The following is a 24,393-nucleotide window of genomic DNA, read 5'->3' as shown; positions in this document are numbered from 1 at the left end:
GTTTTACATATGGGGCAGCAGTGGCACAAGTATGCTCGGACCTGAGTTATCTGGTATTGCAGGACTAGGCTGGTGAAGCTATGAACTGACAGAATTTGAATAGATACAAGTTGGCTCTGAGCACTATGGGACTCAACTGCTGAGGTCATTAGTCCCCTAGAACTTAGAACTAGTTAAACCTAACTAACCTAAGGACATCACACACATCCATGCCCGAGGCAGGATTCGAACCTGCGACCGTAGCGGTCTCGCGGTTCCAGACTGCAGCGCCAGAACCGCGCGGCCACTTCGGCCGGCAATAGATACAAGTCATTGTGGAAGAATGTGATGGGCAAATTGCTGGCCAGGCCTTTGGTGGGATACTATGAGCTTGGCAACAATGCAAGAACAGTATGTAGGATTGGGTTCTGGTTAGGGATGAGGAAACTTTTCTGCATTGGCACAATTTGAAGGAGAAACGATTCAGAGATGAGGACAAAAACACACATAAAACGCAATGGGATATCTTAAAAACACGAAAAAGGTGAAACCACATTAATCATACTGAAACAAGGATGAAGGCAGATAAATTATAGTCAGTTGTGAACCCGTGTTCCAAAAGCTTAAGTCAGACAGCAGTCTATAGATGAATATCTTAATAGGGACTGTTAGACCAAATTATGTAAAAGCGTCTGTTAGATTCCAGTTTTGACAGCACTTAGTGACAACTGTCAAGATTAGGTATTTTGTGTATGATAAATTTATTAAAAGAGCATAACTCCGTTTCATTCACACAGCGTATTAATTATGTATGTATCAGCTGTTCCATTTCACTGTAATTTATCCACATCAATCTCTTCATAAATGATCATGTGAGTGAGTATTGTATTCAAATGTTCTACGTTTAACATTTTGAAATTTCTGAAATGTTCCACACCCATGAGAATCACCTCACTTTGGGATCTCTGGAACAAGAACTGAATCTAATCTAATCCAATCTATCAGTCTCCTCCAAAGGCCTCAGCTTTTGTCCCATTCCAAAATCCAATCATGTTCCACTTATTAAAGACTTTTTTCCCTTCTCCTGTTCCCTACCACAATACCAACCACGCTCAACCTAGAACCAATACCAAACCATGCATTACTCAATATAGTCCTCCATCTAACCATGAACCACCACCAACCCCACTCCTCCTGAATCATCCCCTTAGGCCGCGTCCTATGTAAGTGACAGAAGCGACTGACAGTGCGCGACACCTTCAGGCAACAAAACACAACCGCAGGTATAGTTACGGAAGTGTCCTACATGAGCGACATCTGTGGCGCTGCCTGTCTCCCGCTGCAACTGGCAACGTTTGAATTCATACGTGTTTGAATCTAGTCACTGCAGCATGTGCGACAGAGAGCGGCAGCCACGTGTCTTCTCGACAAAGCAGTGGAGTGGATGCGATGGCAGCTATGAAATACTTATCATCTGATTTTAAGAAAACTAATCGGTGAAAAAATTTGATTCTTCTGCATCTTATAGCTTGATATCTTTGCTCGATAAAGGTCTGAATTTATTTTTGTTATTCGTCGTAGTTACCGTGTTGCACGAAATTGGGTACATGGCTGTGCAAAATTTTTAAGAATTTGCAGAGGTAAAATCATATTGCATAGACTTTCCGTATAGTTCATTTAAGGCCATACATTATTGCATATGAAATGTAACCAATATACGTAAATTGTATTTAAAGTTGAGACCGTAATGATATCTCTTTTCATTCTTGAGATATTGGTTGTTATATCCATGGACGGGTCGCTTGCGGTACGTCTGAATCTTTCCTGCGCTTCGGGAATCAAGTGGCCGTAAAAATCGTCATATCTCATAAACAGTTCAAGATATCGAAATGACGATTTTTGGAAATGACAGCACGTAGAAGGGACTATTTTATTGTATGATGAACAACCGATATGTTTTTGTAAATGCTTGAGCAGACAAAAACAAGACTCCCTACATATTACATCATAAGGTTTCGTCTGAAATTTTTATAGCTGAAAAAAGGGAGAGAAACAGGTAAATGGGGTATCAAAGTGACGAGCATAGGGTCTAGTTTTGCATGAAAATATTTAACTGTTTGAAAGTAATCAGGATAATTAATGAAAACTTAATTAATGAGTTGAGGAAAAATTGAAATATTTCAGGAATAGCTGCTACCAAGCTATGTAAATGAAGTGCCAAAAATTTCATCTGTTCAAGGCCTAGCTATTTTACACATAAAAAAGATACATTGGTGAGGTATTTAAATGTCGAAAATGCTTCCTTCGAATCAAGTATGTTAGAAAGGCAAACGAGGAGTCAGTAAGACCATGCTTTCTGAATAAAGCTTGAAAATAAAAAAAATGAAAGAAATCAGCAAAATATTTTATGAAATGATTTGGGTAAAAGAAATAAGTAGATCAGAGAAACATTCTACGTGCCTTTGAATGATGCTTGAAACCATGAACAGAAAATGAGGCGCACCAAACGTTTCCCTAATATTTTTTATTTCATGCGTTTAGACAAATCATCACGGAAAAGTTTGACTTTCTTTTCAAAAATTTTGTATGCTTTACTTTTACAGACTACTTACATTAATTGAAACAGTTGGCCTTAACATCGACTGCTGATGAATTACATTCACAACATCAAATATCTGTCAAATTTCATGGTTCATTGTAATTTATTAGGAATTTAATGTGTGTGATAAACTGGGATAGGTGTGTATACACTTACAGATCAAGTTCTTTGGCAAGACCTTAAAAATGTACTTAGCGATGAAGTGTAAACAGTATACATAAAAATTAGTATACGTAATTGTAACTGAGTCAGTTAAAATTTAATAAGTGCTCAGAATCAAACCCAGGATCTTTCAGATACACGTAATCACACACTATAACGCTACTGCTACACCATTTGAATTGGGTATCAATCTGTGTATTTATGAGTGTATTTAGGGTAGTTCGTCATGTAGTTAGTCATTCTTCCGCATTTATTGGCTGTTAAAAGTTCTTGATCATGTAAAAAGCATTCATATTTAATTTATTGACGAGATAGTCGAATGCTCCTGTGCTCATTCAAGTGTATTCAAAGAATTTGTCTGGTGATGCTCATAGTTGATATTTATGAAATTCTCCATGGAGATTCCTTCCTTTGTAAATTTCATGCAAAGCATTCCTTTTCGCTTTAGTTCTTAAGTAAACCTAATTTTGTAGCCTTACTCTCCAGCTACAATATTCTACAGTTTAGGGGTGCCGTTTTATAGAAACAGCTGGTTGGCTCTAAGCAGCCATCTTGTAGTCCGACATGGTCGCTCGCATGCAGGACACCGAGCTTTTCACACGATGCTGCTGCTGCTTGTTGCTCAAGTGTCACGTATCCAGAAGTTGCTCGCTGTCGGTCGCTTCTGTCACTCACATAGGACACGGCCTTATAATCTCTGAGAACTGACATCAAACACTGCTTCACTATCACTCCCAAAATCACTCAAAATGGAAAGTAAACTCACAACCACACAATGAACCTTATAATCCCTCCCTAGTGGTATGCAATGTTCCTGTCCTTACTTATTCTACTCTTGTTCCCAATCCCTCATCCCAAGAGCCATATTCCATTAACAGATCTAGATCAAAGACCTGTCACATGACGAACTACTCCCACAATAGGCATCTACTACCTCCACCTACTATCCCACCAAAGGGAAAGCAGCCATGTGGTCTAACTGCCACCTGGGTTCTTTCCACTACCACCACCTTTTCTGAAATGTGCAGAGCAGAACTCTCCTACAACATACCTTTGTTCCTGTAACCTCACTGTCTTCACTGTACCCCGCCCCCCACCTGCTTTTATCCCCTTCCCTGCTCCCATGCCAACCACAAACAATGTGCCTTCTATCCCTCCCCCCACCTCCCCATCCAGCATGCTTGTATAGTCCTTTCCCCTTATCTGCTCCCTCCCCCCCCCCACACACACACACCAAGCACAACATCCCCACACACTACACCTAAAAGCCCACCATCCTGTCCCCACCACATCCCTGCACACTTTTCGCAGGGAGCAATATAGCATCTTTCCCCACCCCTACACTGTTGTCCCTCCACTTCCTCAGCCCATGTCCTTTCTGTAACTCCATTAGCCACCCTGCCAAGGTCACGGCCCACTGTATTCGGGCCTTGGTGTCTGGAGGCGGCAGTGGCCATGTGTGTGTGTGTGTGTGTGTGTGTGTGTGTGTGAGGGGGGAAGAGGGGGGTGCATTGAAGGAAGACTTTGTCCAATCCAATAACTTATAATATCAAACAGACTTCTTTCAAAGTCGCTGTCTGCCTCTCAATGCCTCTTCTACATGGAGAGGTAGCAATCTATACTATTTAATATCATTATTCCATCCTGGATTCTCCATAGCCCTTTTTATATGTCCACTGAGTCGCCCATCACTTTCCTCCCAAAGTATGTTGTCCTCCCTACCATCCAGGATACTGGACAAGCAGTACTTTTCAAACATTTTGATGATGGAATGTCATGATATAGTGTGCCACGAAAAGAGACTCTACTCATACACAAGGCTGGCTGATGGCTTTTTAATCTTCCAAGATGTAGAGAGTGCATGATTGTTTTCTAAAAGCCAATACGAATAGCATTCACAGAGATGGTGTTTAAATGGCTTGTTGAAAACGACATCAAGCACCAGCTGTTTTGGAGTCACAATTCCATGTTTAACAACTAGATCTATGTTCAGTGAAGCAGCTTTATTCTTTATTTTCTGCCGCAGCAAATGCCAACATCAGAGTAATTATTTTTCATTTACAGTTGTTCTTAATACGATACTGTTTGCCTCTGTATAGTCTATTATCACATTGCTCAGTATGCCCCAAAAGATGGGTGTCTTGTCGACATTGTTGATGAGGATAAGATTGCCATTGCCACATATGGTTTATGTGCTTTGGAAACTGACAAGTTTCTCGGTCGTATCTTCTGACAGTCTCTGTGCTAGTGAAGTATTTGCTTATTTATTTATTTATTTATTTCTTAATTTTATATGATTGGGCCATCAGTCACTCTCTCACATCAGACCAAGGTTTCACACCTACAGCATGTCTTTACATTAGTTTCCTAAAAAAATAACAATCTAATATGACAAATAGTATTAAAATGGTTTGAGTGTCTGCAGTGGCAATGTGAGTAAGTAATACAGACTATGAACTGATAAAAGTTAATACCGGCAGTACTTGTACTACTGCAGCTCTTGTCAGCATTAGTGATAGTAGTAGTAGCAGCAGTAGTAACAATGACAATAATAACAACAATGATAGTGGCACATATAAAAAGAATTTATAGGTGTACAAGATAGATGTTTTCTGATACAGTGATTTCTGGGGAAAAGAAATTTAGGGAGTCTGTGTCAACTAAGAACACTGGGAAATCAAGATCATCATCTTGGAAAGAAGGCTGTACAAGGGTAATGGGTGTGTACAGGGACAATGGTAATTCTTACTGTTTATTTAGTAGATAAGTCATTAAATGTCTTCTGAAGCTGGAAATGCTATTCAGTTCAATAATATAATGCGGGAGATTATTCAAGAAAGTGGCTGAATGATGGAGTGAGAGAGAGAAAGGATTTTGTTATGATTGTGAAATATGATCAAAGCATCAAACATCATAGGTGTAATTAACACAGACATTCAAAACCGGTTCCAGGTGCTGTGAGCATCCTGAGAAATGTTTTGCAAGATAACATAGCCATAATTGACAATTCGAAGCACACGTGTTTGTACAAGTTCCTTTTTAGATCACAAGGAAATAGCTTTTTATATTTTTGTAGGGCATGGAGAGAATCTGATGTATTCTTGTACATTGCTGTTGAGTGCTCAGTGTAATTTATATTTTCACCTATTATTGCACCTAGACTCTTTGCAGAATAAGAAAAGCTGATATTTGTCTCATTTATGTTTAAAGATCAAACAACGAAAAATGCAGCATGGAATGTAACAATACTATGAAAAGGATGGTTGCCACTCATCATACAGTGGAGATGCTGAGTCACAGATAGGCACAACAAAAAGACTCAGAATGTGAGCTTTCGGCCAACATGGCCTTTATTGAAAATGGACAACACACACACACACATCGTGTGCGTATGCGTGTGCAAGTGCAGCTCATACACACATGACCACAGTCTCTGGCAGTTAGAGCTAGAGACTACAGTCACCAGTCACGTGTGTGTGTGTGTGTGTGGTAGAGATTCCCAATATTTCAAGTTACCAAGCCTTTAATGATCAACCAGCACTGCTTTGGGTTTGGATGAGTTGAACTTTAAACCCTCCTGTGCTCATTTTGCTAGTGTACAAAGGTCACTTCTGAGATCCTCAGTAGCTGTCTTCAGGTTTATTGGTTTTGCACTGGGATACAACTGGAGGTCATCAGATAACATGTGGCATTTGCAGTAGGACAAAACTGTTGACACAAGGTTTACATACAATGAAAAGAGTATAGGACCAAATACCCTTGGGGATGCCCTGATACTACCTTCCCCCTTTGTGACTTTACTGCGCCAGAGATGATGCACTGCCGGTGAGGCGTCAGGTATGAGCGAAACCACTGCACTGCACTTAGCGAGAAATTTGGTCTGCTAAGCTTGGCAAGTAAAACGCCAAAGTTGACAGTATCATAGACTTTGCTGAAGTCTAAAAAGCACATGATAGTTGCCTCCTGTGCATCCATGGTAAGCTTCATGTCATCTGTTACCGTTATTAAGGCAAATGTTATGCTGCAATGTTTATGGAAACCTGACTGGTATTCATCTAGTAGGTCATTTGTAGTAGGTAGTTTGTTACTTGTTTGTGGACTATATATTCTAAGATGTTGGACAGTACAGGAAGAATGCGAATAAATCAATAATCACAGGGTGTTGTGGCAATGTCCTTTTCAGGTAGTGACTTAATTAATCCCTCTTTGCAGGACTGAGGGAAAACACTTGTGGTCAAGGAGTGGTAGAAGACATCTGTTGGACTGTGATGGCACCCTGTCCAGCAGGTATTGATCCGATATGCATCACGACTTTTTTAACAGTATTGCAAGTAACATGCTTTAAATAGAATTTTTTGTGGCTACAGTCATTTACCCCCTTCAAGTGCTTCATTGGATACAGAGATCACTTCTATGTATAAACCTGTGGCACCAACTGATACTTCAGAGAATTCTTTCTGTTGTACGTTTAAGGTCTTCACTATTTCCAGTGCCTTTAACTGGATTATTTGTTAAGAGATATGTATCATGTGCCCCTTTAACTTGAACAAAGGAAATAATCCTAGCTTTAAGTTCATCATATTTCCCAGCTTTTGGCTCTCTGTAGTATTTCCTCAATGGAATGGCAGTTTGCCATTTATTCTCAAATGTGATCCAACACTGCACATTACATTCATGCACACCATACTTTTTTCCAGATTTTCTGCTGTGCTCTTTACACAAGGAATAACTGTACCAGATTCCTAAATCTGTTTCTGGTTTCCGTTCAATATTACCACTCAATGGTGATGACTAAATTTTACTCTTTAATCAGAGAATAACTGAGCCTTTTCTGTCATGTAAAACAGTAGAATTGTGAGCACAATGTCAATAACTCCCGAAGAGACATGTAAACAGTCGAAGAAGGTTAAAACTGTTACCTCACATACAAAGATTAATTTCTAGGTACTAGCAAAATTGGTGCTCTGTTTCTAACTACAGAATGACCATCAGCAAATTGAGGGGATGAGACCTGGATAAGTTGAAAGAAGTAGACACACTTGAGAATTCCAAAGGGAGTAATAGGAAACAACAGACTGAAGTAGGTAAAAAGATAAACCAGAAGAGGAAATGATAGTTGTGAGAGGTGAAACAGTAAAGGCAGCAAACAAACAATTAGGTAAAAAAGATTGTAACAGAATACTTTGGCAACACACAAGATGTTGAATTTGTTTGACAAGAGGAGAAGATATAAGAAATGTAAAACACCAAGCAGCAAAAGATAATACAGATGATCACAAATGAGACTGAAAAAGTATAGAATGGTAAAGCAGGAATGGCTAGAGGAGAAACAGAAAACTATAGAAGCTTACAGGACTACAAGAAATAAAGATGCCATGTAAAGGAAAATTAAAAGAGCTGTTAATGAAAAAAGAAGCAGGTTACAAGCATCAAGAGCCCAGATGGCTAGTCAGTAGTAAGTAAGGAAGAAGCTGGAAGGTGGGTGGAATATATCAAAAGGCCACATAAAGAAAACAAACTTGAAGATCATCTTATAGAAAGTAAAGAAGTAGATGCAGATAAGATGGGAGGGGGAGGGGAAGGGGCAAGGGAATAATACTGCCATATGAATTTGACAGATCATTGGAAAGACCTAAGTCAAAACAAGACACCTCTCCTCAGAATTATTAAAATCCTTGGGAGAAACAACCACAACAAAACTGTTCAGTCTGGTATGTTGCGTATTTGAGAGAGGTAAAATATTCGTAGACTTTAAGAAGGAAGTAATTGCCTCATCAGCACAGAAGGCAAGTGCTGACAGCCAAATTGTTACAAACCATCAGTTAAATGAGCCATGGTTGAGAAATGCTTATTTGAATTATCTACAGAAGTTTGGAACAACTGGAAGTAGTCGATCTAGAGGAAGATCAAGTTGGATACTGCAGAAATGTTTGCAGGTATATGACAGCAGTCCTGGCATGCAATGAAATGCCTATCCCACAGTACTGAAGCACACTGCTAGAGGAGCCAAAACAAAATGGCCAACCCATTACTACAGTGGAGTACTGTGCACTAACTTGTTTTGAAGAAAAACAATGCTGCAACAGTCCATACCGAGTTGGTGAAAATTAATGGCAACAATGCATCTCATAACACACAGCAGTTAGGTGGTGTGGATATTTCCAGTGCAGTCAAAAAAGTCTGAATGACAAAGAATGAAGAAGCAGACCATATCTCTATGAAGTTGGGAGTTGCAAGAGAAGTGGTGGCCCTGGTGTTCAAAGATAGGTGTATCACAATCTAGCTAAAAGTGGAAAAGGTGAAAATCAGTCATGGATTAGTTTTCAACATCTTGCACAACACTTTGAAGACTACAAAGGTTGCCACTCACTACAACTGGTCCCACCAATTCAAAAAAGCCCATAAAACTGAAGCAGCAGTGGCAAGGTGGCAGCTGTGCCAGGCCAGCTCGGATGTCTTCTTTAGCTGCCTAATCACCAAGGACAAGTGGTGGTATATCTCTATGGCTCCAAGACAAAGGAGCAAAGCAAGTAGTGGAAATGTAGATTCACCACCACAAAAAAGATTATCATCAACCAAGGTGATGCTAAGTGTGCTTTCAGGACCCATGTTGTGGTGCTAACAGATTATGCTCATAAAGGCAAACCATCACAGGAAACTACTACGAAAATCTCACGACGAGGCTACGGAAGGTGTCCAGGCAAACTCCCATGGGAAGCTCAAAGATAATACCCCACCTCATTCTGCAAAGGACACAGTCACACATGCTGCTCCTTTGTGCCATCACATTTCACCCTTTCCAGAACTCTCATATGTCAAAGGACACACCCAGTCATTAATTATCATCCTCTATGTAATAAGATTTGTCACTAGCAGATGTTTGCATGTTAACAATCAAGTGAAGTCATTAGATCAGGGATGATTACCTTCAAAGATGACATTTCCTTCTGAGAACCTATAAAAACATTTCAGACATTACGGAAAACGTTTAAACTCTGTGGAGAATTATTTGAACACATGAAACATAAATTGCCCAAAAATATATAGTGGTTCAATTTTTACTTTCCAAACATAAAATCACGCTTTGTACAACACAGAGTGTTAATATGTAAATTACGCCACTTTTTATGTGAACTTTGGAGTCTACAAACCTTTATGAAAATTCCAAGTACTGCTGGTGGTAGTAAAAAATCCACTGCTTGCATTTTGATAACAATTTCTGAAATAGACTTATTTGCCTGCAATGGGAGAACTGTGCGTGTTATTGCTGGTGGCAAATGATTCGTTCCCCACTGTGTATGCACATGTGTGCACTGTGCTCGAGTGAATGTCATACTGAGGAAACCACCACCACCTTCATCAGCTGTACCCTGATGTGACATGGGTGATGGTGGTGTGCTGATGTCATCCTGACCTCGCATCACTAATCCTAAAAATATACCCGGTTTCCACTGCTCAGATGCAGATGACCTATCAAAACAAGAATATTATAAGACATTAATGGTAACGGTGGCTTATTCAAGAAGGCAAAAGAATGAACTAAAACCGACAAGTATTTACATTTTTCAATATCCTCTTTCCTCAGCAAACAAGATAAATTAAAAGGAAAAGATATATGCAGGTATTTTTTTATTTATTGATAAATTAAAAGGAAAAGAGATGTGAGGTCTTTTTCTTATTTATTATGTATAAACATAAATTTATGTAGATACCTCTTGAAATGTAGAACATTGGCAGAAGCCACTTTACATTTCAGTTTTGAGTATATGTGCTGTAAGTCGAGTGATGTCATAATATCTTCCAAATCAATACTAAGTTTGTATTCATTTCCTTCATTTGAATCAGTTTTATCATCAACATATAATGACAAAACTAATTTAGCAAGTGTTGACTGAATCCATGCTGTCATTTTAACACCACCTGGAATAATGTATGTATATTATTATGTTACACACAAAGATAATACAGAGTAACATAATACTTTTCTTTTCTAGTTATGTAACAGAATCTTGATAAAATACATACATGATGACTCTAAAATAACACACTGGATACAGGGTACAGATATTAGAAGTTTGGAATGGCTGACTGGATGGTTGGCTGGTAGATTTGGAGGAAGGGACCAAACAGCAAGGTTATTGGTCCCATCAGATTACGGAAGGATAGGGAAGGATGGGGAAGGAAGTTGGCCATGCCCTTTAAAAGGAACCATCCCAGCATTTGCCTGAAGTGATTTAGGTAAATCACGGAAAACGTAAATCAGGATGGCTGGACGCGGGATTGAACTGTCGTCCTCCCGAATGTGAGTCCAGTGTGCTAACCACTGCGTCACCTTGCTCAGTAACGGCTCAAATTTAGGTGTGGTGGAGATCAGACAGACTAATAATTGCTGAAATATTAGCATCAACTCCTTATTTCCTCCCCTTCAGTCATGTATTAGCTATTATTACAAAATTTTGATGATGTTTCAATATTACTGACAATAAATCACATTGTAATAATTGGATTATCTTACGAATAGTTAAGTCAACTGGTAACATGAGTAACGCAGTACTGAGCCACACATTAGAACTACTCATAGCTATGAGCCACTTTTGTAGTGCAGTACATGTATGTTAGGACATAATTTGCAATTGCCACACATAGAAAACACTGGCCTGCTCACGAAATGTGACCACAGTACAGGATTACTATTAGTTCATTTGCATGACCGTAGAAGACTTTAAAGTTAAATCTGGAGAGCTGCTACATTTTCACCTTGTCGGCCACTGCAGTTTGCTGAAGTTTGTTGCACTGTGGACTGTGTGTACATGACAACAAACTACAGATGTCTCCAGCAACAATCAGCATATCATCACATACTGTGGGGCATGGATTAGCCACAAATTACCTCTTTCAGTGCATCTCATGTCAGTCTTCATTACAATAAGCAGCAGTGCAGTACTACTATTGCACACTGTATACTGCCTGCCACAGTATATTATCCTGCTGCATATGGAGTAAATGGTGACATAGTCTTTGATACTATATAATACTATGAGCTGGAGGTGGATTATATGTGATAAATTCCAAAAATTATATATTTCACTTGGTGCTCTATTCTCTGAGAAGAATGATAACACATGATGTTCAAAACAGCTTCAGTGTGCAAAAGATGACACTTCTTCCCTAATCCGTCACCCAATATTTCAACTGTTGAACATTTTATCAGCTGGATATTCACTCTTGATATTTATGTAACAGTCATTTCAGATGAACTTTCGACTCTAATAATGCTATGTGGATGCTCCCTCTCTCAAGCCCACATTCAATGTGCATGTGGTGACCTCAGCAAACAATGAATCTGGCCATGGTAAATTCTTCTACCAAAGAGACAATTAGTATAACTAAATGTACCTCAATGTAACCCTCCTCCTGTCATTGTCCCCCCCCCCCCCCCCCCAACAGTATGTTAATGTGGTGATACATATGGTTGGTTTAATTTCCTGTTGTCCCTTTACTCCCTTTTAATCATACATTGAGGCTAAATCACTACTACATTAAATTGCTCCAGCTTTCTACACTGAAGTTGGTTTATACTCGAGTGCTCTCCTACCTGTTCTCATCCCGACTGTTTCACAAACTGCCTCATTTTGATGCCTCCAGCCCCCACAAAACCAGTTCAGCCCCAAAAAAGCTGATCTTGCTGCTATGAGTAACAGATGATGAACCAACTATTTTACATAATTTAAGCATTTCTCACTGAAACAAATAGGGAGGAAAAACAAAGGAAGAGGACTCCCAGAGTTGCAGGTGAGGGCGAGGAGCAGATAAGCCATGAAATTATCGAGTGAAGAATATTAATGAGAATAAGATGATGTAAATACAATTGTGAAAATAAGAAAAACCCATAATATGAATGCTGAATATTGCTCAAAAGAATTAACAGGTATTAAAATTAGAAGAAGTTAAGTGAAAAATAAGTCCAGACCAAACCTGAAAGAGAGATAGCAGGAAAATAAATGTCAACGGGGACATACACTGCATTAGGCCACAGTGAAGGGTGTAGTTCAGTGGCTCATGTGACTGGGATGTCGTTAGACCTTGATACGGCCATAGGTGTAACAGCAGATTACAGTATGATGAAGACACACAATATTAATGCATTACATTGTGGCCAGATTATGTGAGCTTAATGCATAAGATAGCCTATCCACCGGGTCTTGCAGCTATTGAGTTTTTTACATTTGACTGTTTCAAGAATACATTGCAAGTACCTCAAGTTGGGACCCACCACTATCACCAGAATCAACTGCTGTAAGTAAACGAGCTCTGATCACTATCACTGACTACATAAGGACAGGATGCAGTGCAACGAAATGCTTGCCAATTCAATGGTGGACAACAACAACTCCTGAACAGCCACACCATTCATGACTGCCTCCTTGCCATTAGATGGTCAAGGCATGGGAAAAAAAGTCATCTGGACTGATGTGTCATGGAAAAGATTGGCACATACTGATTCAGTTATGTGAGTGTGAGTGATAACCACATGAGGCACTGTAACACACTTGCCAACAGAACATAGCTCAGGCAGGAATCACAGATATTTATATATGGGAAATGTTTGCATGGTATGAAATAGCTCCACTGAGGGGCCTATCATTGCCTACCACCTGCCAACAACACAGGACCCACCTACTGTCAGATCATGCACATCCTCTTCTTCACCTACAGTGTCCCAATTTAACCGTACATTCAGCACGTGAATGCACCAGCTCACTATTTGCAAATTGTGTAAGATTTATTTGTGAGACCCTTCATGGATATGCGAGTGCTCGTGCAGTTCCTAATGTTCCTACAGTTCTAAATTATTTATTAAAGGATGCTTAACCAAGGTTAAAATACATTACAACAGTGCATATTTTAATCTTTGAAATGTTAGTTATGGACTGTGGGCTCATATTTTAATATGCACCTGAAAATGGACATACATTCAGTAACTGGGAAGTGCCTTCCCTTTTAGCAACAAATAATTTTTACAACTGTAACGATTTTCTCACTGCCACTGAATAACTGTTGTGGATGCCCCATCTCGAGAAATGTGTGTCAATCTCCATAAACTGTGATGGTACATGAGATGTCATGGATGAGCATCCTTCTGGTGCCTGTCAGGCTCCATGCCATGACAGGTGAGCACAATCACCAAATTTGTCAAAGTAAAAAAAGAGATGCTAAAAATTACAGTGTATGGGTCTCTAATTCAATTATTCACAAGCTTTTTTTAATTTTAAACCCATTTGGAAATGTTCCAACAATCATCTAAAATGATCAGGGCCTTTTTAAACAAACAAACACACACACACACACACACAAACACAAACACAAACAGAGAGAGAGAGAGAGAGAGAGAGAGAGAGAGAGAGAGCACACCTGAGCACACTCATCTCCACCTACAACTAGACAAAGACTCCACGACAACAGAGGAAGAATTTAAAATGAAAGAAATTAATTTAATTCAGATGTTAGATGCACATAACTATAATTAAATAACCTGGGTCAGGGGATGTGCCACCGTCTGCATCTGCATGGAGTGATTCATGGCTTCCACTGCTTTCACGGAACACAGTGGGGCTAGTAAGACTTTGAGCAGGTACTTCTGGAATTGTTTCAGGTACATGCAGTTGTTGTTGCTGCTGTTTAATACTGCCAAAACTAAAGGCAGATACTACATCCAAGACATCAAAAATTACTCTTGCCATCAGACTCATCTGTACAAACGAGATAAAAATCAAAACTATATAAGAAAGCAATTATCGGTAAAACTATGTAAGATAGCAGTTATCCAGCTTAAATATTTATCATGACTGAAAAAAGTGGGTGAAAATATTCTGTTTCAATCACTATTTTAAAGATATGAAATTACAAATCATAAAAAATGAACGAACTGACAAAATGGAACAATAAACGATTCTGTATGTTCTGGTTTATTCTCAACAGTTTATTACATTTCTAAAAATTATTCTCACCTGAATCTGCGATACTGCTAACTTCACTGGTGTGGTATCAATGTGAACACAGAAATACAATGAAGATAAAGAGGTCTCATCTGTTTTATATTTTGTAGTTATGGCAACAGTTGCTGTAGCAGAAACAGGCTTGAGAAAATGCAACTGCCTTGATTTCTGAAATGTGCAGATACTAAGATCTGACATTGAAATACTCCATGGGAAAGTCATTTTCTCTGGAACAGCAGAACATTTTTCTTTTTCTAATATTTTTTTCTCAAATAGCAATTTAACTTACTTATCTTTAAAAATGTCTTAATCCTGTAATAATGTAATTAACATGGTAGAAAGAATGATCCATACATATTATTCACTGCACCAAATTGCAGTCTCTTTATTTAAAGTGAATTATTGCACAAACTTAAAAAATTAAATCAGTCTGTTATTTATTTATTTATATTATTCTTGCGTCAAAAACACATGCATTTACACAGTTAACAGACATTACGTTACATAAAATTTGACTATAACTTGGTCACTTATAGTGCATTTCCAAGGCCTGATGCAAACCATCTTCCACGCAGGAATTGGACACAGTCACACTTGATAATGTTTTCTTCCTCATAGTGTCGCCTTGCCATACGAACCCCGGATCTGCCCATTCCTCTTCTCAACCTATTCCAGGGCTTCAATGTCAGCCATTCCTTGTCATAACCATGTGGAAGGGTTTCAGGTACTGTTTTTCACTCACTATTGTAACCTGGCTATTTCATCTGTGGTTGTAAGTATGTCCGATGTTCTAAGAAAACTCTTCCTGGATTTGCACATACATTTCAAGTCCATTTAATAGATGAGTTACTGCCTACACTATTTTCTTACCTTCCTAGTTCACAACTATTTCTCTTTGAACATAAGGTGGCGCTATTCCTCTCAGGTGGTAAGGCCACACAGTTGGAGTAGATTTTAAACAGCCTGTTGTAAGTCTGCATGTGTCATCAAGGGTTGTACACCACCTGTTTGGTGTGGCTTGAGTTATCCCAAACAGGACATGTAATGTGCAGTGGAATAATACAGTGCAACTGCAGAGGCTCTAACTGTTTTGCCTTCACTACCCCACTGTGCACCAGCCAGTTTTCGAGTTTTCCACTGAATCAAAGTGTTTGTTCTGTGAGGCAAGGTCGAGATCATCAGCATACAAGAAACTCCTGGTACTGGGGGTCATAGGTTGGTCGTTTAGGGTGAACAGGACTGGAGTCAGTAAACTTCCTTGAGGGAGACTGTATCTCTGTAACCTCCATCAGCTGTTCTGCCCTTGAAAGTCAGTGTAAAATCGATGATTCTGCAGAAGAATAATGATGAACCTGGTTAGGTTTAAGTCCTTGGTCAGGATGTGGAACTTAACTGACAGTAGCTGATGGTTAATGGTGTTGTACGCTGTTAACAAGTCGAGAAATTATCCAGAAACTGTCCTTTAAGCACAATGAAATTTGCCCAGTAATCAAGAAACTTTTTTAAGCCTCTGAACTATGTTAGCTCATCAGTTCTACAAAATAAGAGTTGATTTTGGTCATTACCTCTTAATTTGATGCAGATTTATTCTCAGTGTTTCACTCCCCCCCCCCCCTCCCCCACTCTTGCCCCACACCCAAGTTACTGAGTGGGGTTGGAGCCTCACATTCAGCTAGTACATTAATTTTCTCTTACTCACCTTTGTTCCAGACAGCAGGTGGGAGCTCAATAGGAAATTTCCGAGATAAACAAGAAACTTCAAGATGCATGCCACTGGTATTGGCAGGTGAACTGGTGCGCAACACGATGGAAGGAAAACACAGTATGAGAGCACAGCAGGTGGGAGACTGCTGCAATGCCTCCTCAACAGAATGTGAACCCACAGCAGAGAGTGTCTCCGTTGGAAGGTACAGAGTGGAATGGCGCAAGTCACCACATATGACTAAGCCTCGCCAAACAGGAAACCATTCCAGTGCCCACTCACGTGACCACCAGGATGTCTGAAATGTTATTTGGCAATATCACTTTTACATTATTTGTTAATATATGTGGACTTCACAATTTACATTTATTTATATAATGTAAGTCATCAGAAAAAAAAATCTACTCACCAAGCAGCATCAGGAGAATGCACATATAAAAACTTTTAATGTTGATAAGCTTTCAAAGCCAGTACCTCCTCCTTCTGGCAGAAGGGTTGAAGGGGGAGGAAGAGGGTGACGTAAAAGGACTGGTGAGGTGTAGGAAAAAGTGTAGAGTTCAGAAAAGACGCCACCAGAACTCTGCCTCCTAGTGAGTAATTTTTTTCTATCCAATTACATTATATTTACAAAAACTGATTATTTTCATTGACTTATATTTATTGACATGTTACTGAAATATAATATTTGTGGAGAGATAGTAATTAACTAATAATCATTCATTTACAACAAAAGAAATGTAGTTAACATAATTTTTCCAAATATGGAATAGGACACAAATAGCTAATGACATCACCCTGTACTAGATAACAAAACAGAACATAGTTTCCACAGTGAAATATTTAAAAGATCAACATTAACCTATTTGTCTCAAACCTCATGTATTCAAATACACCTGTTAAGCCTTTAACACAGAAAAAGGGGAAACCGTAAGAACTGACAGAATCTTACAATGGTTAACAGGTGGAAAATAAATCATTAATAAATGAAGATCAAGAAATTTATAGAAGTTCTTGGCATAGCTCCTTCGCATTGAGCTTTCAAGTGACTAATGGTCTATCTGCTCTTTATAGTTTCCTTTTGTTCTGATTTTTAATGATTTGTTACATCCACCAGCCTTTGTTGGCTTTTTTCCTCTCCTGCCACTTTGATGACAATATTAACTGTTAAGGTGCAGAGCTTGAGTTCTTGAACAATTAAGAGTTAACTTCTCTCCATTGAAACATTTAAAAGTCTCTGACATTATAACCTTGACTGTCTACTCCAACTGTCATCCGTTACTTCACCAATAAGGTCAAATCATTCATAAATATTATATATTTTACAATCATTTATTTAGGTCAGAAATGAGACTAAATGACAAATAAAACTTATGGGAAGTCAAAATGTGTTATTCCTGTTTAAGAGTTTTGGTTGACTGCAGTAGTGCAGTCTTTTAATCAATACCGTCATTTTCTGTGATACTAGACTGTATGTGTCATAAAAACTGTAACATTTTGGTTTCTCTTGTAACATTTTACTGTCTAAACCTTGGTAAGTTTGTAGAAAAATGTCACTAGTTTTGTATCTGACAGTGACTTGAATTTCCCAACTAGCATGGATGTGGAAATGTCAGAGGTACTATGAGGCTATGTGTGACAGTTGTGGGCTGCCACTGTTAAGGAGCGCCACCACCGAGATATATACATCACGCAATGCCACTCAGTGGCAACTGTTTGCACTGAGCCTGTGGCCCAGGCTTGCAGCACTGCTCATTATTTGCTGTACTTCGTAGCTGTTCGTATTGTGCCACAGCACAGCCAAGTTGACTTAGATTGTTTCCTGTCTTGAGTGGCTACTGATTTTGAACTGTTGTATTGCTACGCTGACTTTGCTATGTCCCGGACTTGTTAATACTTCGTTCACTTCATGACCTCATTCTACTGCAGACTTATAAGAACCTGTGTTCGTTTCTATGTAGATTGGTATACCTGCTGGAGCAAGTGACAATAAACAGTTTCTACCTATGCCACACAGGATAGAAAGCTGACAACAAGGAACTTTCTCAATGTGCTATTTTGTTTAGTGAACCATAAATCCTGAGTCTGCCAAGTTGTGCTAGCAGTAGCAGCAGGACCAGCACACATTGGTGTTACAGTTTCCCCAAAATCAACAACAGCCAGCAGCTGCTGTTTCTGCGCCTGCCACTCTACCATTCGCTTCCTTTGACGAGGCAAGAGAGAGTTGGGAGGTCTACTTACAGTGTTTCGAACTACACTGCAAGGCGAGTCAAACTGACGATCCTGTACACTATTGTGTACTTTGCTGCTGTCATCTAGTAGTAAACTGTATGAAATGGTGCAAAAATTATGCCCACTCTTGGATCCTAGTAGCTTGAAGTTTTCTGAAGTTTGCAGTTTGCTGACTTAATACTACAAACACCAACTGCACATCATTGCAGCTAGGTTCAAGTTCAATCAGTGTGTTTAAGAAAGTAAACATGCAGTGTGGGTTGCTGATTTACAGGGCCTAGCTTTCAGGTATGATTCTGAATGTCAAAAGTGTGGTGCGTCTTATGCAGATTCTTTATTTCAAGACGTTATCTGCCTGGCTCCATATTGTGAGGTTAGTGCAAAGACTTAACAAATTTTGGATCCTACTTTGAGTGATGTGTTAAAAATTGATAAGGCGAATAAAGTGACTGCCTCAGCACAATCTCTGTTCAATGATTCTTCTGGTTTCGCACTGTTAATAGTGTTACAGGGTGTATAGGTGGCTGAGGAAAAAAAAATTCCCAGATTTTTCTTGGATTTCCCAGTTAAAAATACACTTTCTCCTGGATGAAAATACACTTTTTCCGTGTTAATTAATGGTATACTTTTCCTCAGAGCTGTAACACTAATCAATCCTTTCAATGCTTGTGGTTTTATACACCAGTGTAGAAATTCCCGGCACTTTAGAAAACTAAACTCAGGGGAAAAAACACGTTTTGGAAAGATGTCTGATGCATATTTTCGTATTACATAAGTATAAATTCGAATACCACCAAACATCGCATGTTACTTTCCGAAGAATTGAAATACAGATTGCAATGCGCTTATGTAAGCCAGTCATAGCTCATGTCAAGCGATCTCGCCAGCCGATGTCAGCGGATATTCAGAGCATAGGACATGTGATGTAGTCAGCCAATAGCAACATCACTGTTAAGTAGCGCGAACACACAAATAGGAAAAGGTAATGGCTTAAATTAATGAACATAGTGTTGGTACAAGAAAAGAGAAGCTTTAATGTATAATATTGGCCTCTGGGATTAATAAGCTGCAAGAGAAGCTAAGCTTTCACAAATAATGTTGATCTTTTTTGTGCACACAAATGTGCCAGTAAAGTTTTTTACAATGACAAAAATGTCTGGTCGTCTGGGCTGGAAAATATTCTAAATGGCCGTCCTCAAAGATTTGAATTTTGAATGCGAGTCAAATGCTCTGTGATTTAAGAAATTCATTGGACATTCGCGCACAGAGTTCATCTTGTGTAAAAGGAAATTTAATTTACTTGAAAGTAACGCTTTCCAGACAACTATTCACAATATTTTCCCGCGACGTTTCAGAAACAGATTCGTTTCAGCAGTTGCACCAGATGACGTGTCGCTGCAATTGCGCAAATACAATGACACAGGAAGCCCGCATGTTCGTACGTGTAAAACTTTAAAAGATCTTACATATGTCTTGAAAGAAACAAGACATTAGAGGATACTCCAAGAGCATGGGAATTTTGTGAACCATACTAAAATGCATAATTCGGCTTAATGTGCACATTCGTCTGTCCAGATACATATATAAATTTTCTTGGAGCACCAGTACCGCATTATCTCATGTTCGGTTCTTTATTATGGCATAATGCCATATGCGCTAGAAGATGGAAACGTGAACTTGAAATGTAGCGAACAGTTGAAACTAGCCAATAGTGTGGAATTAAACACTTCGTTTCAAATAAATTGACTGTCTCAGCTGAAAAGATTAATAAAAGTCAAATGTCTTTAATAAACCAACAAAAATAACTTCATTGTTCTGCAAGGCAGTTAACGCTTGATTGTCAGAAAGGTGGAAACAAAATAAAATCTGAAACTAATAACATATTTTAGCTTTTCATAATTAAGCGAACGTATTTTAATTCACTTGATATCATCCGGCCACAGAAATCCATTTTTCTTTCATTTGATATGAGAGCAATAAACGAAGAAGAAACAGCAAAATCACTTAACGTAAACACGGGTCACATGGAGACTACCACCTCCCCACTACAACTCAGACTGCTCTGCACATCATTTCCGGATCTATGATATTTCCGAACCGGGGCAATATTAGATAGTGGCACTCCCCCTCCCTCGAGCGTTTGAAGTAGGACGCCAAAAATTTTAAAAATCGACTTTTCAAAAATATCTTCATTTTGTAGTGCACATCTTTCTGATGAGTCTTAGTGTGCCGAAGTGCAGTGCCACGCCTCTTCACACAGCATTCTTCCATCGCACGTCTCTGTATTTCGCTATGTGGAATTCAAACGTGTAATATTTTGTAATGGGTGCCATCAAACTATATTCAGGCCAGTGGAAATTAAAATGTCCTGTGGTGCCTCTCCTGCTCCCAGTCGGCCAGTTTGACATCCTGCCCCTCTTAAAAAAATCTCACACTTAATAGTGGATGGGATTATTTGTAACCAGGAGAACAAGAATTCTTCAGAAAATTTGCAGTCTTTAATGCCTGTTGGCTAATAACTTGCTGTTTCGAGTGACATAAAATTAAATGTAAAATACATAAAACGAGTAAAGACAAGAGCCAAGCAAGACAGTACACATTTCCTCAATCCTAGCATTTTATTTCTCTCTAATCGTGCCACGACTTTATATGGCGTACTTCACATTCTGGGAAAGAATCTATTACCTCATCAAAGTTCGTCAACATTTTGATACACGAAAAAACGAAATGTCGTTGTCTACTACCATAAAAGCTGTTAATACAAATAGAACCAACACTGGTGTGGTTTCTCGATCTGATTACGTGTATTTTGTCACTGAGTGCTAGATAAAACGAAATAGGCCTGCCTAATATTGCAGCAATTGTTACACACACCAAATAAACACAACTGTTTTGGCACAAATGGTCATTTTTATAATACGACAGAATATAATTCACGAAGTACCAATATCATTAAATGCCTATTAGGCCTAGTACAAGCAAAAAGTTTTATGTTAGGAAATAGTTTCACATTTCATTCATAGTCTCTAGCTTCTGAAGCATGAGTTCGAAAAGTAGAAGTATGTAATTTTTATATAAATTTGGAATCATATTCTTCGTGATTTGTGAGAGTCTCCGTTTCTTCTCCTTCCTCGTTCTAACAATCTTGTCATCACTGATTCTGTAACTATTCCAGTCAGTGTCAAAATTTATTCTCTGGTTAATGGTTCAAATCGCTCTGAGCACTATGGGACTTAACATCTGAGGTCATCAGTCCCCTAGAACTTAGAACTACTTAAACCTAACTAACCTAAGGACATCACACACATCCATGCCCGAGGCAGGATTCGAACCTGCGACCGTAGTGGTCTCGCGGTTGCGGACTGAAGCACCTAGAACCGCTCGGCCACCGCGGCCGGCTATTCTCTGGTTAACTTCACTAACTCTGCCACAATCACCGGTTTAGTTATCCCGCATTTGTTCTCCGGTCAGGCGTTATTACGTGTTCGTACAACGCGTTTTCCGTGCTACTTCCAGAATATAACTTCAGCGGCTGTTAGCAATTGGCCCTTAGTAGTGCAGCAGTCTGGCCAAAAACGTTTTGTCAAAATTTCATTTTCTTGGATACACGGAGAATACAATACGTAATCTTAGTTGCCTGTTATTCCTGTTAGTCATTTATTTCCACTCTGGTAGTATGAATCTATGGAATTCGCTAGTAATTATAACAATGCTGATCATTTGCAAACCCAGTCAACCACATAAACAGCGATTGTCATTCTCCCTTTCGGCTTTATTTGCTCAGCTCTTATAGACCCGTCCCCTTTTGTCTACAGGAAAGTTTATTTTTAGATGCGACGGATGCTGGGCGCTTTGTGAAACAAGGTCTTTTTTCCTCAATAATATGAATTTGCACCCCCCCCCCCCTCCCTGAAACTGCCACATACGTGAATCTGCCAGCTTAGGCGCACCAGCAAAATTTTTCTGGATAGTATCTGGCTGCTTGCTGCAATTGCTTGTACAGCTAACTGCCACACTTCTGTAGCCAGAAGCGGGAGAAGGTACCACTCAATACGCGACTCCACTGCCCCGCCGAAGTGGCATCACCTCGAAACACTTGCACCAGGTGAACAGTCTGCCCCACGGGAGGCCCTAACCACACAGCATTTCCATTTACCCTCTGCTCCAGCACAAGGCATTGATGGGAAGTAGACAAGTAATGGGAGCCAATGGAAGTGGATCCCTTCCCTCCCACCATGCCACATATGGCTCCTGTTCCTACCACCTGTGCCACCCACTCCAGCCAATCGTGGGACTGTGCATGCTGTCAGGATGACACTGGTGCCATCCTTGTAACATGCAATGGCCTCTTCCCCATGGGCCAACCCAAGCTGTGCCCCAGAGGTTGTTACTGGGCCACCTCCCACTCTGGCCGTGGAGGACATGGCACTCAAGCCACTGGTGGGGACTTTGGTTTGGCTCTCTCCCCGTCCTCAACGCAGTTGGCATAGGTCAGGCCATTTTCGGCCCTACATGCCAATTAAATGGGGGAAGGGTTTTCCATATGTCAGTGATTCAGATACCCCACCTACGATGGATGTGGACACATCAGAGATATACTACGGCTGCGAGCAGTGGCTGCAGTTTGTCATCGTAAGAGGAGACACCATTGATATATGCATGTCATGTGCCGCCACCCATTCATGACTGTTTGCCGCATAGCGTATGGCCTGGACTTGTGGCATGGCTCATTTCTTACAGTACTTTGTAGCTGTTCATACTGTGTCACTACACAGCCAAGGTAACTAAGTTTGTTTCCAGTGTCAAGTGGTTATTGAACTGGAACTGTTGTACTGGTACGCTGACTTCGCTACATCCCAGACTTGTTAGTGCTTCGTTCACTTGGCAAACAGAGTCAATTGGTTTCTTATAAGAATGTGTGTTTGTTTCCCTGTGCTTCGGTGTACCCAATGGAGCAAATGACGATAAACAGTTTATACCTACGCCATGCAGGATGGAGAAACCAGTATATTTTCTCTGGGTTGTATCTGATAACACTTCATTTGAAAAATATGAGACTGCTCTTACAGACTAAATTTTGAATCAAACTATTAATCACTGGGTGTTTTGTGCAGGCTTTTGATTTTTACAACAGGACTGGTAAAATATTACAATTCACCAAAAACTAATAATATACCTGTATTACAGCTTCATCTGGTACAGTCACTTCCTCAATATTCATAGATGGTGTAGGTACTGGACCCATCTCACGATCAGAACTGCTGTGTACTGATTCTTGTGGTGTTGGTGCTCTGCTACCTTCCGACATTCTGCGGACACGTCGCTGGCCACCAGAAGTAGATGGAGCACTTGTTGTAATACGGTCTACTGAAGGCATCCTGGTGGTCACTGTATGAGGAGTGTACTGTAGCCATCTCCACAAAAGAGGATCAACTGAAATGTTGACCTGTATGGCAAATGAATGTCTCACTAGGGAGAATGTATACATTCAAGAGGAGGTGGAATTCTCATCATGTTTAAGAAGTGGGTATAAATGAATGAAAATAAATTTTAAGTTGAATATTACACTTACGAAAACAGCATGAAGAAACCATACTTAGAAATATCAAAGTAGTGTATTCCTGTCTCTGTGCTCAGGTTATTAAACACTGAATTTTAAGCTCTAGGAACAAAAGATTAGTTTGTAGAAGTTAAGAAAAATATCCAAAAGGAGGAAATATGCAAGC

General features: G+C 39.6%; 1 protein-coding gene across 1 annotated transcript in view; it reads right to left on the bottom strand.

Moving 5' to 3' along the window:
- LOC126252241 (intermembrane lipid transfer protein VPS13B) overlaps positions 1-24,393 on the bottom strand; it is a 199,787-nt gene that overhangs the window by 22,800 nt on the left and 152,594 nt on the right. The window contains exons 17-22 of the mRNA XM_049953114.1: positions 23,844-24,113; positions 16,436-16,736; positions 14,749-14,963; positions 14,274-14,490; positions 10,453-10,660; positions 9,892-10,210 (exon numbers count right to left, since the gene is read on the bottom strand). Coding sequence (XP_049809071.1) covers positions 9,892-10,210; positions 10,453-10,660; positions 14,274-14,490; positions 14,749-14,963; positions 16,436-16,736; positions 23,844-24,113 — 1,530 coding nt within the window. The remainder of the gene's footprint in view (positions 1-9,891; positions 10,211-10,452; positions 10,661-14,273; positions 14,491-14,748; positions 14,964-16,435; positions 16,737-23,843; positions 24,114-24,393) is intronic.

The sequence above is a fragment of the Schistocerca nitens genome, chromosome 4, assembly GCF_023898315.1.
Source record: "Schistocerca nitens isolate TAMUIC-IGC-003100 chromosome 4, iqSchNite1.1, whole genome shotgun sequence".
Taxonomy (NCBI): domain Eukaryota; kingdom Metazoa; phylum Arthropoda; class Insecta; order Orthoptera; family Acrididae; genus Schistocerca; species Schistocerca nitens.
This window is presented reverse-complemented; position numbering and strand designations above follow the sequence as displayed.